The sequence below is a fragment of the Pelophylax lessonae genome, assembly GCF_965119305.1.
Source record: "Pelophylax lessonae genome assembly, chromosome: 1".
NCBI classification, from domain to species: Eukaryota; Metazoa; Chordata; class Amphibia; order Anura; family Ranidae; genus Pelophylax; species Pelophylax lessonae.
The window spans coordinates 555,619,106-555,637,293 of record NC_138768.1 but is presented as its reverse complement, the minus strand read 5'-3'; the positions used below and the strand labels follow the sequence as shown (position 1 = coordinate 555,637,293).

Genomic DNA, 18,188 nt, shown 5'->3' with positions numbered 1-18,188 from the left:
AAATTATTAACCTAACAAGTGCAGTATTTTAACAAGACAGCACATTTTCTAGAAACAGGATCTTCCCCCTCAATTGTCCATGCAATATAGTGCAAGAAACCACAAGGTAGATTTAAGCCTATAGTAAATTAACTAGATTAGCCTTAGCAAAAAAAAAAAAAAAAAGAAAAAAAAAGACTCTTCAGAGCAAAAAGTTTCTCAGTTAACATTTTACAGATCCTCACTAGCATACAATTAACTCCCAGTAATAAGACAAGCAATCTAAAAACCCCAAAATATTTTTTTTTTATTAAAAAGGCTTTCTGCAACAACTAGATACAAAAACAGGGGGTATTTCATAGGTCAAAGGACTTAAATTTCTTACCCAAAGTGATTCCCACAACCCCAAATGGCCAGAACAGTAACCATGTGAAACTGCTACTTTATAGCATTGTGAAAGCCATGATAGAACCTCTTAGCAGGAGTTACAAGGGCCTATGTCAGCACAACACTGCTAATAAGCAATGAAATACTCTTGCAACCAACACTTTATGGTCATGTACACAGAAAAAACAAAAACATGTTTAAATAGGACACCGCTGACCCATTTGCTTGCTTTAGATGTGAGAAGGGAAATTGCTAGCTGAAGCAATGTATTCAAGGTATGGAATATTTAAGAAATTGGTTGCATCAGTTGCATTCGGACAGAACTCCTTACAACACGCATGTCATTCAGTGACCTTGGAAAAGAAACAGAAAGCCAATGCTTTAAGCTGTTACAACTACCTAGAAAACCGATCACTTCTGTACAGAAAATCTGGTTGTTCAAAGCAACACTTATTACTCTTTAAAAAAATAAATGGCCTATTAAGTTCTGGACTGATCCTTACCAATTCCAGCTCTCAGAACCAGAAAAACTTACTACCTTGAATGATTTGTGGTTTTATATTTATAAGAAATTAAGGTTTCAGCAGTATTAACCACCACATCAAATGTGTCCGGTGGGAAGTAATTCAAACTGTTGAAAAGACAAAGCTTGTAATTTTACAATTTCAATGGAAATCTTATTGCCAAAATACGCAAATGTTAATCATATACATGTATCTGGAGATAAACAAAGCAGAACACATTGACATTAAGGCATGACTTTAACACAAAAGGATGGATGGATAGAGGGAGGGAGACTGTCTTTGGAATCATCCTCAGATTTAAACAGCCGTGCACCATTCACAGATCAGAGGAACCACAGAACTTTCACAGAAAATTCCAGGGCAAGAGGGTTAAAAAAAAATGGGGAAAGGGGTGGAGGGCGTCCTACGATCTGACACCGCGAATAGCTCAGAGGGCCATCTTTAAATATAAAGCGGCAAACAAAAGTTTCATTCAGACCATAATAGTCTCATCTCTCAACCCTACACATCTACACAAAAAAGGGAAAAACAAAAGTTAAACAGGGTGGCGGTGAACAGAGGTATACAGTGACCCATATCAGCAGACACTGTCACATGCACTGGTGGCCAGCCCAGACAGTCCATATAAAAAGATCCAGTAGCCTTTTGTATTTTATTCATCATCTTCTTCCTCCTCATCAAAGTCTTCCTCTCCTTCATCCTCCAAATCCCTTTTTCGTTTTTCTCCCTGGGGTACATCTGCAAACAAAAGTATTACAATTAAAGATTTCATCAGCCCTTAAAAAAGTGCCAGTTGGTTTGCAGCCCATAATTTGATCAGGTTAATTTTTGCACTTCATGGACTGAAAAAAAAAAAACCCCAGACCTGAGCCAGTACCCACAGCTACAAATTTCCTATATACTAATGCGCATCCAAAAAGGACATAGCAAGCGTGGAAACTATATTCAGAAGCAAACTATATTCAGGAACATAGTGTACCCCTAAAAGTTAATAAACCCAAAAGCAATGTAATATAGCGCAGCTTACTGATCAGATGTGGTGGCTACTTTAGTTTCACCCCCTTTTTTCACCTACTGATCTGGCAAACACCACCTGTATTAGAGCACCTCCACTCCGGATGAAGGAGCACCTTTGAACAGCAATATTTTCAAGTTAGGGGGGACTTGATGTGCTAGCATATTTAAATACCATTGAAAATTGAAACCAAACTCCAGCAAACACATGAGCGGTTAAAAGCTTATTATGAAATTTTTATGAAAAAAGTTATGAAAAGCTAATCACCCAGAGTTAAATGGTTTCTCTTAACACTTCCATTTGGACGACCGCTTATGTTGAAGAAGTTATTGGCACTATCACCAGGTGAAAAGCAAAGACCTAAAGAAAAAATGCCACTCCCACATCTAAATAGTTAAGCTGCAATTTAACATGTTTGCTTTTGGGTATAATCTCACTTTAAGAATAAAGACATTAAAGTCCTGACAAGCACATCACTATGCCCAATATACAGGCTCCAGTTTTACCCCTTTTACCCTCAACGTACCATCATCTTCATCCTCTTCCTCTTCTCCTTCCTCCTCCTCTTCAACATCCTCCTGTAATATGAACAACACGTTAGCGGAGTGAAAAAAATTACACATATGTCCAAGCAAGACACTATATCCAGTGAGAAATTTACCTCATCATCCACCCCATCTTCATCCTCCTCATCAAGTTCATCTTCATCAAGTTCTTCCTCATCTTCATCATCCTCTCCGTCTATGGGTCGATAAAAACATAGCGTTACAGTAAATGCATGTTTTAAAGCAATAGACATCCTTCTGTAAAAAGCTTCCTTCCAAGAGCCCCAGATCATGAAAAATTTTCTCCTTCAGCAGGAAAATGTAAGCATGCAGCCACCTATGTAGGGCAGACCTAAAAGGCTGATCTACATTAAACGTCCAGCATCCTGGGACATGAAAATAATCACATGGTTTAGTTGCCTTTTTAGAAGCAGCATGCTAAAGCAGCAGACTTAAACAAAACCCTGATCTCCTCAGCACCCCTTTCCTGTACATTTCAGTTCACAAAACCATACCTGTGAATACTTTAATAACTAATATGTGCACGCACTGCAAGGAGTGGAATTACAAATCTATTCAGTGCCATTTTATGCAGCGAATTAAGAGTACCTGATCTAATAAATCTAGTTAATTCTAGCAAAGTCTTAAAATACCCAATTATGGAAAATAGATTATGGGTGTGCAATTTTAAGGGTTGACAATACTAAATGTGTTGTACAATAGTTTTGCATACAGGCACAACCAAAGCATGTATATGCGCAAAAAAAAAAAAAAAAAACACTAGATTTGCCACACCCATGGTCGTGATCCAGTCACTTTACAGCTCCCCAGTCAGCTGGGAACATACACACAGCTACTACAGCAACTAGAATATAAAACCCACAGCCAACACAATCCTTAGTGTAAGGGCTAATAAGAACTGTATTCCAAGCAGGTAGGCCCCACAAAAGACAGCACTGATCTTTTACCAAAAACGTTTTACTCCTTTTTCCTGTGTTTAAATAATTTTTTAAGTTGTAATCTTCTCATGCAAGTCATCTGAAGTACCTTGTTGACCCAGCCAGTCCCTTTTCTTCCTTGCCCTAAACTGACCACACACAAGCCGGTCTGTTTGTGCTGTCACTTTTCATTTGGCTGGCCATTCAGATTTGTACATGATGTTGTAGACCACATGACTATCAGAGTTTTAGCCACCACACCCCCAACCAGTAACTGCCTGCCTCTGATGGGCAGACCCCTCCCACTAGCCTGCCTCTTGCTCAAGCACAGGCCTTCATTGTGCCTCTGGTCAAACTGAGATAAGGCACACCATGTGTCTGCACAATGTCCTGCAACTCAAAATCAGGAAGCAATGCATGGTCACGATACATTTTACCCTTGTAGAAAAAAGGTAATTTCCAAAACTAAGCAAAAGCATTTATGCTGCCTGCCTAGACCAAAGTTGCGATTATTGGCTAACAGTTCAACTAAAGCAAATCCTCCCCCATTTTTAGCCAAGTGCTGAAGGTTAGAATCTGAGTTTTTTTTATACTGGTATGCATTCTCACCTCACTTCCTGTTCCAAACATAGAACAAGGAATAAAACTTTAAACTGTCACCAGAACACATCCCTGGGAGATGTAGCACAAACTAGACAGTTCTAACCTTTCCCCGGAACTAAAGATATACTTTAAACCATTTAACATTTTTCTTCTGCACATGGAAAGAAAAGCCTTTAGTGGAACCATCTACATAAAATCATCCAAACTTGTCACAGTGATCAATGACGAGTGAAGTACTACATTTATTAATACTAAATTTAATAATTTAAGCTCCAACCTTCTCCATTTTCATCCGCATCTTCTCCATCTGGTTCAGGGTCAGAATCTGGAGCTTCCTGGTCATCAGCATCAAAGCCATCAAGGTATGTAAGCTGAGGCAGCAATGCAAATACACTCTCTCTGTAGTTATTCAGCATTGTCACTTCACAATTGAAGAGGTCTAAACTCATGAGATGAGTCAATTTTTTCTGTAAACAGAATGAAATGGGTGAATACCAGAAACAAGACTAACTGAACAAAAGTCATAAAGCAAAAAATAAGCCAAAGTAGTGCAGTGTCAAAAACTAACACATTAAAGCCTCTTTACTTCAGATGTGAATACTATTGTGCATAAAAACCTTCTGTTGAAGGTAGTTTTAGTAGCAAGAAGTCTACCTGTTTGCACAAGCACATTAACCAGATCTAAAATGCTCCCATCACCATTTTAGTTTTTCCAAACACATCTATAAGCCTCTGCTTTGAAAGACAGGCTACAGCCACTATGAACTAAATACATGGGGATGCCTTCTGCTGCACAAATGTATTCTGCCAGCAGGGGGGGGGGGGAATCATACCCTGCCTGCAGAATACGATGTCTACAAATAGCAGCTAAAGCCCCAAGCAACTTTAGAAAAACCCGATCCCTGCTGAAACAGAAGAAAATCGATCCATGTATGGCCAACTCAAGACTCAGCAGATGTATAGGAATTTGCTTTGATTTAATTGAGATGTAATTAGTTTTACAGATTTGACTCCAGTTTTACAGATTGGACTCTTCAAAAAGAAGCCCCTTTTGCAAGAAAGCTGCAAAGCATTGCTAGCCATATTGCACAAGTTAATGAAAAAAAAAAAAAAAAACAGAATACTAGTCTATGCTGGCAGTAGGTTTAGTTAAATGGGCTGCCTTTCCACAATGTGTGCTAATGCAACACCTCTGAAGGAGCCTAAAGGTTTACTGTATCCCTTTAAACGTGATACACAAGTTAAAAAGCAAAAATGAAGACTAAACTCACCAGTGGCTCAAGAGTGTTAATGTCCTTAATTTTATTTCCACTGAGGTTCAAGTGTGTCAGGTTTGGTGTTTTCTCTGCAAGAACCTCTAAACCTCCAGAAATACGGTTGTCGCTGAGTTCCAACTGGGAAAAGAAAAGATTTTAATCAAGGACAGTACAAGACACCAGAGTAAAACAAAATTGAGGTTTACCATCACCCATGAGCAATTTCTACACAAACGCAAATGGGTTATTTTAATAAAACTGGAGTGCATAATCTGGTGCAGCTTTGCATAGAAAAACCAATCGGCTTCCAGATTTCTGTCAAAGTTTAATTGAACAATCTGAGTGTGGTTACCATGCACAGCAAAAACATTTTTAATATACCTCTTATCCCAATATAGTCATTTCTAGAGAAGACATGACAAAATAGGGTGTCCCCAAAAAACTCCAGGAAGTAAAGTAGAGAATTACCAAGGATCATACACAAGCATCTCGCCCTATGCCAGATGTTTTAAGAGCTTGCATCTAGACCAGGGATCCTCAAACTACAGCCCTCCAGCTGTTGCAGAACTACACTTCCCATGAGGCATTGTAAAACTGACAGTCACAGACATGACTAGGCATGATGGGAATTGTAGTTCCTGAACAACTGGAGGGCCATAGTTTGAAGACCCTTGATCTAGACAATGAAGTTTTTTTTTAGTTTTAGCAATCATCCACATTGTAAAAATGCTTTTTAGACACATGCTTTCTACACAGTAATCACAATCCAAATCCTAAAAATGAGCAATGCCCATGCATGGTAAAGTTATATTGTTTCAGTCACATCTAGCAATATACCAAGCTGGCAGGAAAGAAAATTCACACATCCACTGTATGTGCATCTGGTTCTTTTACCCCCCCCCCCCCCCCCCGAAAATGCAGAGTAGTTAGATCTCATTGGGGTAGCCTGATCTTTGAAGAGCCAGAATATCCAGCAAGGTATTTTTCCAACATCACTCATGCAGTTTAAAATGACTTTAACCATAACTAACCTTCTTTAATTTCTCAAGTTTTGGAAGATTGGACACTGATAATAAGTTGATGTTTATCATGCTCAGGAACTCCAAGTTCACGAAGTCTGATGTGAGGCCTGTAATCTTGCCATCATCTGAGCGGCAGTTATCCAAAACCATCTCTTTAACCTATACAAAAAGGAAAATGAAAAACAAAAAACTTAATCATGCAATATTTAAAAATTGCAATATATGTAAGCAATGAGTGAGCAGCATATCACATCTTATACCTTTTACAGCAAATAACTTTACAAACAGAAGATGGCTCCAAAGTAGTTCTAGAATGGCTTTACGAATAAGTGTAGTAATGCAGTCAGTCCAGTTGAATGAGATTCCTCCCCTCTATGGGTTGGGCAGAGAACAGGCATTGCCAAACCATGCAGAGGCAGTATCATAACACCATTTTATGAACTGCTAGATCCCAATTCCTACTTCCCAAACAGAACACCAGTCTGACTGCACTAAAGCTACTCTGTCACCATAGCATTGCTACCAAGTCAACCACACAAGGACATTTAAAAATGTCCACAACACCTACTTGCTCATGTTTACCATTGATAGAGACTTGTGGATTTCAGGAAGTGCACTAACATGCCATATACACACTGGCTGCATATGAGCAAGCACAGTAGCAGTTTCTGTGACAATGAGTAGAGTATTTAGATCCTACCCACTTTGGTAAAGTCAGCTCAAGCAAGGTAGACTACTGTTTTTACAGCTTTAGAGTGCAGAGCCAAGCAGCTACTGAAGTCTGCACAGAAAGTAAATATGCAATCTGTTTTGCCCAATTATACCAACAAAAAAGGACCTAGTTTTTCTTCACCTAAAATTTTAATTGACAAACTTTTAATGTTCTGAACATTAAAAAATTTTAAGACAAAAAAATGCTGTTTAAAAGGAGTTCATGGCCTGCAATATAATACTCAACTGAGTTCTGACCACACCATTTTTATTTCAGGTCAGTAGCTCGGCCAGGCAACTAGCATTGTGGGAGGGTCAGCAATGGCAACTTTCCTCCCACTTACCTACAAATATGGGAAAACACAACACCAAAGGTTTCTTATAAAATGCACACCTAGGGTGAAGATTCTATATTCACACAGTTAAAGATTTAAGGCGTGTGTTTAACACTTCACTTAAGCAACCAATAAGCAGGAGTTGCATGCAGGCACCCAGAGCTGCCAAATACCTTTGGTTATTGTTCCGATTACTACATTTGTTTACAAACTGGAGGCTTCTGATTTAAATCTACTTTGGCTTGACCCTTCCCTCACAAAACAAACCTCCAAACTTAGGTCAGCATGAATTCACATCACATGGACAGTGGCAAGGTCAGCAGGCAAACTTGGTGTATACCGATATTTAGATTCAGCAATGCAGAGGTGTGCTCAACACATTGCACTGAAAAAATTACTGCAGTTCAGCACACCCCAGCAACGCTATAATAAATGAAAATGGAAAAGGCATTTTGTCTTTGGGTCAGGTGTGAAAGGGCGCTTGCAGCCCACACACACGTAAAGTAATGTGCTATGTGCCAGAAACCAACATGCAATTCATGCAGTGGCTGTATCCTAAATGATGCACGTTTGCTAAAATTGGCCCACAGCAGAGGTTTTAACACTCAAGTGCTCCACATAAACAGTCATGGTACTGAGGTAAGATTTATTCAAAAACAAAAGTGCGCAATTCAGTATAGCTTACATCACTTTACCATGTGTTGGTAAGTATAAAGAGCATGTGATTGAGCCACCAAGAAATAAGTAGAATATACTGCATCTGTAAACGTTTACTTCTCTTGCATTAAATGCCAACTTTGCCATTAGCCAGTGGTAAACAAAAAAAAAATCCCTATTAGAATGCAGAAAGTTGGGGGTTTAGCGGTATCCTTTACTGGCTAAAGTGGACACAGGCTTTTGTGATAGATCTCCCCCAAAAGCTTGTTATCTTTACTTCCATTAGGCAATATAACAAAGGGCCAATTTAGGCCTCATGTACACTGCTGCTGATAGACGTTTAGGAGCAGTTGTGCCCTGAACTCTCACCTATATTATCTGTCCATGTACACTGAGTCGCTTAGAGGCAGTTGAGTTTACTGGCTTTTTTTAAAGCAAAAAAAAAAAAGCGTTCAGACAGAAGTTTATCGGCATTTGAAAGACCAAATGTGTCTAAACACGGTAACTCGCGTTTATAAGCGTTCTCAATGGAGATACATCTGACCATTTTACAATGTAAAAACGCTTCTAGGCGCAAACACTGCTAAACGCGCTTAAATGCAGCAAAACTGACGTCTTTAGACAACAAGTTCCAGAGTTCAGGAGAGGCTTTCACATGTCCTGTGTACATGAACATTTTAGGGGGACCAGACTGGCCAGTGGGAGTAGAAAATGTCCAGTGTCCATGGAAGTAATCAAGGTATCATTGGTATTAGTGGAAGGAATAGGCGCCCCTTCGTTGGTGGCAGAGGAAGGAATGAATTGTGCCCCACCAGTGTTGGTGAGAAAGCGCACCTTGCATTAGTGGGCGAAACTGTGCCCCAAGAGCTGGTTAGAGGCAAGGAGAGGGTTGCACATGGCCCTTAGGCCACAGTTTAGAGACTACTGCAATAAGGGTTGGGCGTCTAGCCTAAAAGCTGTCCATGCATTTTCAATTTATCTATGAAGTGGAAAGGCCTTGCTTGACTGCATAGAAAAAAGCGGTCCCTATTCTAGGCTTTTGGCAGATCTAAAGGAAAATTATACAAGAAAATCGTATAATGTGTGGCCAGCCTACGTTTGTGTAGCTGTTTAGGCATGAGTGTTTTAGCCAACAGAAAGCTAAGTATTCCACCATGAAGCAAAAAACTGCATGAAGCTGCAATAGGCTTTAGGCCCCATTCACACTTGACGTATTTTCATGCGTTTTGAGGCAGGCATTAACAAAATCACTTGTAATTTGCCAAAAAAAGCTCATTTACTTTTTTGAGCTTGACGTTTTGCTTCAGGCGACAAAAAACTCCGATGTGAACAGGGGCCATTGAAATGAATGGGATTTTGAGACTTCACAGATGAGCTGAAATACGCTGCTCAGGTGTGAACAGGGCCTTCGAGTGGCCATACACCATGAGGTCAAACCTAAACACTAAATTTGTTTGCAATCAGGCAGACCTTTGCGCAACATAGTTGAACATAAATCTAAAGGAAATTGAAGAAAAAGATATGATGTATGGACAGCTTTAGAGCCGGTTCACATAAGCGCGACTGGTCATCCTGACAAGTCGCGCTCCCTCGACCGCTACAGGACCCGTTCTAATGGGAGCGACACAAGTCGCCCCGACTTAGAGAAAGGGTCCTGTACTATTTCAGGGCGACCTCGGAGCGACTTGCATAGACTTCCATTATGTGAAGTCCCTGCAAGTCGCTCCGAAGTCGTGGTGCATGGTAATGCACAGTCGCCCCTGGAGTAGTACGGAGTCGTGTCTCGCTAATGTGAACCGGCTCTTGTATTTTAGCCCACAGAAAATCTATTTACTAAATACTGAGAAGCAAATGAGTGCAAGTGCTCTTTAAGTTTACAGGTAGTAAAAAAAAAAAAACCCAGCAAGACCCCCCCCCCCCCCCCCACATCTCATGTACGGTTGTGGCTATACATCATACAAATTTATTTCGATTCAGAGCCCATTCACACAGGGGCGACACGACTTGCTGGGGCGACCTGTGAAGTCGCGGTGCACAGCGTGTCCACGACCTCGGCGCGACATGCACGGACTTCATATAATCAAAGTCAATGCAAGTCGCCCCTAAGTAGTACAGGACCCTTTTTCTAAGTCGGATCGACTTGTGTTGCTCCTATTAGAACGGGTCCTGTGCTAATCAATGGCAGGCGACCAAATTGCCTGACAAGTCGCGCTAGTGTGAATGGGGTCTTACATTTTAACTATGTAGTTACAAGGGCCTGCCTAATTGGATACAATTTAAAGTGTTTAGTTATGACATTTGGTTTTTGGTAAAACAGAAAATTGTATGGCCTCTGCCTATGGCGAACAGGTGACAACTCCCAGGTGCAAATGGGTGTTGCTGAACATAATGGGGGGAATCTTGACAGCGAGTGATTTCGAAAACTTGATTCAAACCACTCAGGTATGAACTGGTCCTTAAACTCTTAGGCTTTGTTAACTGATAGCCACTCACTATTGCAAAATTTAATGCTAAACACAAAAACCCCAGCTAAAGAAAAGTCAAAAAAAATTCCAAAAACACCCAAAAAGAAAAAATAACTACATCAGCAAAAAAAAAAAAAAAGTCTAAAAATAATCAAAAAAAAAACTAAAAAAGCTATGGAATAACCGAGCCCGTATCGCTATGGTAGACAAACAAGGAGTCGTTTTTCACGCCTGCCCGATATGAATGACCTAAATGTGGACCTCTATACCCCCAGATTGCCTCGTCACATCCCATCGTTAGTTTAGGCCATCTGAAGGATATCTCAGTTACGTAATGCTTTACTGTGTGCTAAAACTAAGATTAAAAAGAAAAATAAATGAAATATGAAGGAATAAGAGCAGATCTGCCTCCAACCCCCCCTTCCCCTCCCCTCCCCAGTAGCAGCCATACTTGATGTGAGGCTTCCATTACAGTGCATACTCCTAGAAGGAGATCAGCCATGCTCTAACAGTTCCAATGAAGCCATTATATAAACAGGGAGGGGGGACCAGGAATAAAAAATAATCCTTCGAACGATCTCCGTTTCAATGTAGCCAATCATGAAATGTCCTATTTTCTTGCTTCCTGTAAGCAGCAGGTAAAGATAAAAAGTTGTTGATGAGAAAGGAGGCAACAGGCTGGGCTAGCAGTGACAAAGCCGATGACTGCGGAGCCATGATGAGCCATGGAGGAGAAGTTGGAGGGTAGGCCCGCCTGTGTCATGGAGTAGAAGTGCCTCATGGAGGAGGCTCTCCCCTCAGCACACCTTATTAGCAGCATTTCCCATTAGGAAGAACTTCTCACTCCCCACGCCGCCTCCTCCCTCATGGCGGTCAGAACACACACGGAGGGGAGGGGGAGGCAAGGCGGGAAGGAGCCTGCTCGGTAGTGAATGACGGAGCGAGGACACCATTCCCGTGTGTGGAAGGTAGAGGCCCTCCTCAGGTATGAGGAGAGAAGAGCGGGAGTCCGCACAGGACAGGGGAAGCTCATAGACCCCGAGGAGCCCGCCTCTCTCTCCCGGCATGGCCGCCCGCTCACTAGAGTTTATGGGCAGCCACGTGTTTTCAGGAACTGGAATGGCCGGCCATATACACACACATACACGGCTTCTTCTCAGCACCGAACTCCCCCGCCACCTCATGTACCCGCCACAAAACCCCCTCCATAGCGCCCAGCCGTGGTCCATTCCCCCCAGCTCATATCACAGAACCAACGCACCCCACACAGACACACGCTTACCTCAGCCGCCTTCCTGTTCCTCAGCTCCAAGGTGAGCCTCTTCTTCATGTCCATGGCGACTAAGAGCGCTTTAAGGAGCCAAAAAAAGGCAAGTTGTAAAAAATGTAGAAATAATTAAAAGAGGGGGCTCGTCTGCTCCTCTTTATATAGGAACGGCGCCAAAGACACAAAGGAGGGGTTTGGTTCTAGGGCGGGAGGATACACAGAATCCCGCCACACTGACCCCTACAGGATGAGTCGCGTCACTGCAGCCTGCCCTCTATAGGCCAGCACGGGGCCAAGCCGGAGATGGAGGGAACAATAAAGACTTTATTTAAAACGCACGAGAACAGCATGGGGAAGCCATATGGCGCCTTTCACAACAATGATGGGGGAAGCGAACTCCAAATGGCGATACACGCATGGCGCCCGAGCGAGTAGACCTTCTACAGGGGGGTTCTCGGCTTCTGGGGCTGCTAATCACACCGCGAGGATGCCACTTCACCCAACTCATCGGCTTCACAATAGAAAAAAACACACATGGCTGCCAGCGCCAAGAGGGATTCTCTGCTTTTATTATAGGCAACGTGGGCTGCTGTGAGAGTTCAGGGCTGATTGTAACAAATACAGGAACATGGGCAGAGCTGTGCTTCTCATCAATCATTACAATGTTACATTTCACTTGGCAACATTGCCCACAAAACTTCACTGACAGCTCCATTATACACGAGATGATGGAGACAAGCTATAGGGAGAGAGACATTACACCATACACACACTATAATCTATAGACTACAGCATATACATGGAGTACACTATACATGATTACACCATACATACACTATAACCTATAGACTACAGCATATATAGATATGGATTACACTATACAGGATACATTATTACACTATAACCTATAGACTACAGCATGTATATGGATTATTACACTATACATGATTACACTATACATGATACATTATTACACTATACATATAGATTATTACACTATACATATACATGATACATTATTACACTATACATATACATTATCACACTATACATATACATGATACATTATTACACCATACATATAGATTATTACACTATACATGGTACATTATTACACTATACATATAGATTATTACACTATACATATACATGATACATTATTACACTATAAGCTATAGACTACAGCATATATATATATATATATATATATATATATATATATATATATGTGGATCACACTATACATTATTACACCATACATACACTATAACCTATAGACTACAGCATATACATGGATTACACTATAATCTATAGACTACAGCATATATATGGATTACACTATACATATACATTATTACAGTATACATATACATGATTACACTATACATATACATGGTACATTATTACACTATACATATACATAGTACATTATTACACTATACATATAGATTATTACACTATACATGATACATGATTACACTATACATGGTACATTATTACACTATACATATAGATTATCACACTATACATATACATGATTACACTATACATATACATGATACATTACAGTGTACATATAGATTATTACACTATACATATACATGATACATTATTGCAGTGTACATATAGATTATTACACTATACATATACATGATACATTATTACACTATACATATAGATTATTACAGTGTACATATCCATTATTACACTATACATATACATGCTACATTAATACAGTGTACATATTCATGATACATTATTACAGTATACATATACATGATACATTATTACAGTATACATATACATGATACATTATTACAGTATACATATAGATGATTACAGTATACATATACATGATACATTATTACAGTATACATATACATGATTACACTAGACATATAGATTATTCCAGCATAGATGAAAGAATACAGTATAGATTAAAGATTACATTACAGATTACAGTATACACAGATTTTACAGTATAGATCCATTATTACATTATAGGTTATTACAGTATATATATAGATCAGGGGTCTTCAAACAACAGCCCTCCAGTTGTTCAGGAACTACAATTCCCATCATGCCTAGTCATGTCTGTGAATGTCAGAGTTTTACAATGCCTCATGGGAGGTGTAGTTCTGCAACAGCTAGAGGGCCGTAGTTTGAGGATCCCTGAAATAGATTATTACAGTATAGATTAAAGATTACATAATAGATTATTACAGTATACAATAGATGAATGCAGTATCCATATATATTAATACAGTATAGATTACATATTACATTATTGATTACAGTATACATATAGATTATTACAGTATATATTACATATTACGATATTGATTACAGTATACATATAGATTATTACAGTATATATTACATATTACGATATTGATTACAGTATACATATAGATTTTTACAGTATAGATTACAGTATACATATAATTACAGTAGAGTATAGATTGTAGTATACATTACAAACGATATACATATATTGAATACAGTATAAATATTACAGTATAGATTATATTATAAATTACTATATATATATATATATATATATATATATATATATATATATATATATATTGATTACAGGATAGCTATAGAGTACAGTATAAAGATTACAGTACAGATAAAGATTATTACAGTATTGATAAAGATTGAAATAGAAATTGCAGTATACATATAGATTATAGTATGAATTACTATATATATATATATATATATATAAAGATTACAATATCGCTATAGATTACATTTTAGAGTACAGTATGGATATAGATTATGGTATCAATTACAGTATAGATATAGATTACAGCATCACTATATCAGCATAGATTACACTACAGTATAGAATACAATATAGTTATAGAATGCAGTACAGTTATAGATTACAATATAAATGTTACAGTAAATATGTTACCGTATACATATTACAGTATAGATTACAGTATGACTATGGATTATAGTATAGGTATAGATTACAGTAAAGATTATGTTATAGCATAGTTATAGATTCCAGTATAAATATTACAACATAGATTACAGTATAAATATTACAGTACAGCTGTAGATTACAATATATATATATATATATATATATATATATAAAGATTACAGTATACTGTGTTTCCCTGAAAAAAAGACCTAGTGTGCTTATCAGGGAGGGCTGCAATATAAGCCCTACCCCAAAAATAAGCCCTAGTGGTTGTAAAATCCTTTAATCCACTCAGTATTCCATAATGTGCAATGTGTGTGTTTCTGTAATATTATTGTGCGAAATACCTTCGTTATAGTGGCACTCGGCGCTCACCTGACCTCCCACTGCTCTCCTCCTCCTCTCCTGGCTTTCAGCGGGGAATCTCGGGCCCTCCCTCTGCAGAGCTCGAAATGGGGAGAGAGAGAGCTCCGGCGGGTCACGTAAGCGCCCAGTGGCGCTGTAACGAAGGTAATTGGCACATTAATATTACAGAAACACACACATTGTACATTATATAATACTGTAATAGAGTGGATTATAGGATTTTACAGCCACTTTAACTTGGTTCACACTGGGGATTCCTGACTGGCAGGCAGAGAGAGGGGGAGAGAAGACAGGGGGCACAGGAACTGGTAGATGCACATTACATGATAAGAACTACACTGAAAATAAGCCCTACTGTGTCTTTTTTGCCTAAATGAATATAAGACCCGATCTTATTTTTGGGGAAAACACGGTAGCTATACATTATATTATGGATTATTTATTTATTACAGGTACTTGTATAGCACTGTCAATGCATGCAGAGCATTGCACGTTACATTACGTACATCCACATCAGTATGGAGATAGATTAGAGATTACAGTACAGTAATCCCCCGCTCCATCGCGGTTCAGTTTTTGCGGTCCCGGTAATTCTCGTTGTTTTTTTTTTATGTTATTTTTACTATATAAATCATTAAAAATGAAATATTTTTGTGTTTTCCATAGCTCTTGCTATGTCTCTTAGTATCTTTTATGTGTTTAAATGAGTTTCTATTGTTTTCAAAGTGTGTTTAAAGACCTTAAAATGCTTTTACATGTACAGTGACCGTAAAAAAACATACCTACAATGCATTTTAATAGGGTTTTTCTATTTCGCGGAATTTCACTTTTCGCGGCTGGGTCCAGAACATAACCCCCGCAATGGAGGGGGGTTTACTGTATAGCTAAAGATTCCAGGTACTCTCTTCTTTGTCCCACTTGCCTCCATTTCCTTCATTTCATCTGATGTATAGGCTTCTATAAATAAAAGAGACCCTGTCACTACATCCTACCCTGATAACTAAACGCACACTGACAATCTGTATTATGGTGGCCACACACAGTGTGATAAAACAACAATCCATGTCCAATTTAAAAAAAAAAAGCAAGACAAAAATGGCATGAGCATAATACATCATGCATGGTCTTTTGTGCTTACATATAGACTGATCATAAGTGATTCACAAAGGTGCAAAAAAATGCCATCAGTTGATATTTTCATCTACATTTGTTTGACTTGGGTTTATCTGTGGCTTATCTGTGCTCTGTATATGGCCACCAACTAATGTGGAAGTAAAGGCCAACCATAAGGCCTCGTTCACATGGGGTTGTATTGGCATACACCCATAGAGGGCGATGTTTACCTGCATGGGGATACACACTAATTCGGTGCATTCCTCTGCATGCAGTTCCATTGATGTGAATTGGAACGTAGCTTCTGCTCAGACACAGCCGCTGCTCTTAACTTAACAGCCATGTGGGTGCGGGTGAATGACCCTGGACACAGACAGTGTAAATTCAGGAACAAACACTTGCACCAACGTGAATGTCAAACGGAGAGAAGCAGCTGAGCCCCAATTGTCAAGCCATACTTTTAAAGCGATGCGTTAATTGACACAGAAAATACAGGATGTTAATCATATCAAGATGCTGTTATATGTTGATTACTGTGCCTTTTCTTTTGGCTAGGTCATTTCTCTTTGCTGCCAAGATAAGGAGGTCCTGAGGAAGCTGGTGGATGTGAAAACGTGTCAAACTCTTGGGTAAACGAGCAAAGTCCATTTGATACGGTTCATTGTTATGGCCAATATCACATAGAAAAAATTGTCTCTTGATGTTTTTAAATATTTTTTTTATAAATGTTTTCAATAAAATTATTTTTATTGTTTTGTGTACTGGTCCCTCTCTGGTACCAGTAAAGTCCAATATAGAAAGACTTTTTTGTAGGCAATGCTTAATGGATGTGGTATTTTTATGATAGCCAATTATTTCTGTTTGTTACGTGAGTCCCAATTGACATCAATGGGACTGCCTGGACGGAACACCCGTGGATTCCTGTGCAGGTAAACACAGCCATCCACAGGAGTTTAGTTTAGTACCCCCCATGTGAACAAGGCCTTATTGTTATGTTGCTGCATAACCTTTATTAAAGAGATCTGTGGATTTTTTTTTTTTTAATCCACTCCGGTGCAGTCACATGTTTGAAAAGCTCTGGCCCCCCTTTGTCAGCGCTTTCCCTGCAGCAGCAGCTTGCCGACACAGGGGAGCAGGAGATTCTGTATCTTGTGATCACACCACAGCGAATTATCACCTTCCTGCCCGGCCTATAGCAGTATGATGGCCTAGGGCTGGTTTTTCCATTCTGAATGGACGTCAAATGAAATCCTTCACATTGTGCCACTCGTGCCCGGACTTGGGGGCATGTAGCGTGGCGATTGGCGGTGAGCTGTGTCCCTGCGCATCACTGATCAGGGTAAAGAGCCAATGACGTAGGCTCTTTACCATGTGATCATCTATGTCCAATAACTACCGATCACATGTAAACAATGACCTGTTATCGACATTTCCTTTCCTTATTGCTGTCAGTGTTTTGGGAAAGGAAAGCCGATAACCAGCTTTCCAGTTACAGGGGACATTTACACTGATATTCAGGTCACTAATCATCAGTGCCCTGATGACCAGTGCATCATATCAGTGTCCATCAGTGCAGTCTCCCCAGCACACATCAGTGAAGAAGAAAATTACTTATTTGCAAAATTGTATAACAAAAACGGAGAAAAAGGTTTTGTTTTGTATTTTTCAAAATTGTCTGTATTTTTTGTTTGTTTAGCATAAAATATAAAAAAACGATTAAATACTACTAAGGCTACTAAGGCTCGGTTCACATATATGCGATGCGGGAAGGCTGCAAATTCGCAGCCTTTTCCCGCATCGCACACGCACCCCCGGCAGTTCACACTACCATATGCGATACGCTGGGGGTGTCAATGTAATCTTAACGACACCCCCAGTTTGATCGCATATCGCAGTGCGATCTTGCAGTTCGCACAGGATCGGATCGCACAAGTGTGAACCGCTGTGCGATCCGATCCTGATGCGGCTGCAAAAATGCCTCCTGTGCGTGTTTGCTGCGGGAGCGATGCGAATTTAGCCATACAGTTTGTATGGCTAAACTCGCACCGCACAGCTGATCGCATG

The 18,188-nt window shown here is 39.6% G+C and overlaps 1 protein-coding gene across 1 annotated transcript; it reads right to left on the bottom strand.

Moving 5' to 3' along the window:
* Positions 1 to 262: 262 nt before the first annotated feature.
* On the bottom strand, positions 263 to 11,916 carry LOC309563108 (putative acidic leucine-rich nuclear phosphoprotein 32 family member C). Its single transcript, XM_082267423.1, has 7 exons — positions 11,720 to 11,916; positions 6,279 to 6,428; positions 5,263 to 5,385; positions 4,269 to 4,458; positions 2,567 to 2,646; positions 2,432 to 2,483; positions 263 to 1,628 (listed from the first exon to the last, which is right to left on the bottom strand). The coding sequence occupies exons 1-7, from the start codon at positions 11,771 to 11,773 to the stop codon at positions 1,543 to 1,545; spliced, it is 735 nt and encodes a 244-aa protein (XP_082123549.1). The 5' UTR covers positions 11,774 to 11,916; the 3' UTR covers positions 263 to 1,542.
* Positions 11,917 to 18,188: the final 6,272 nt, after the last annotated feature.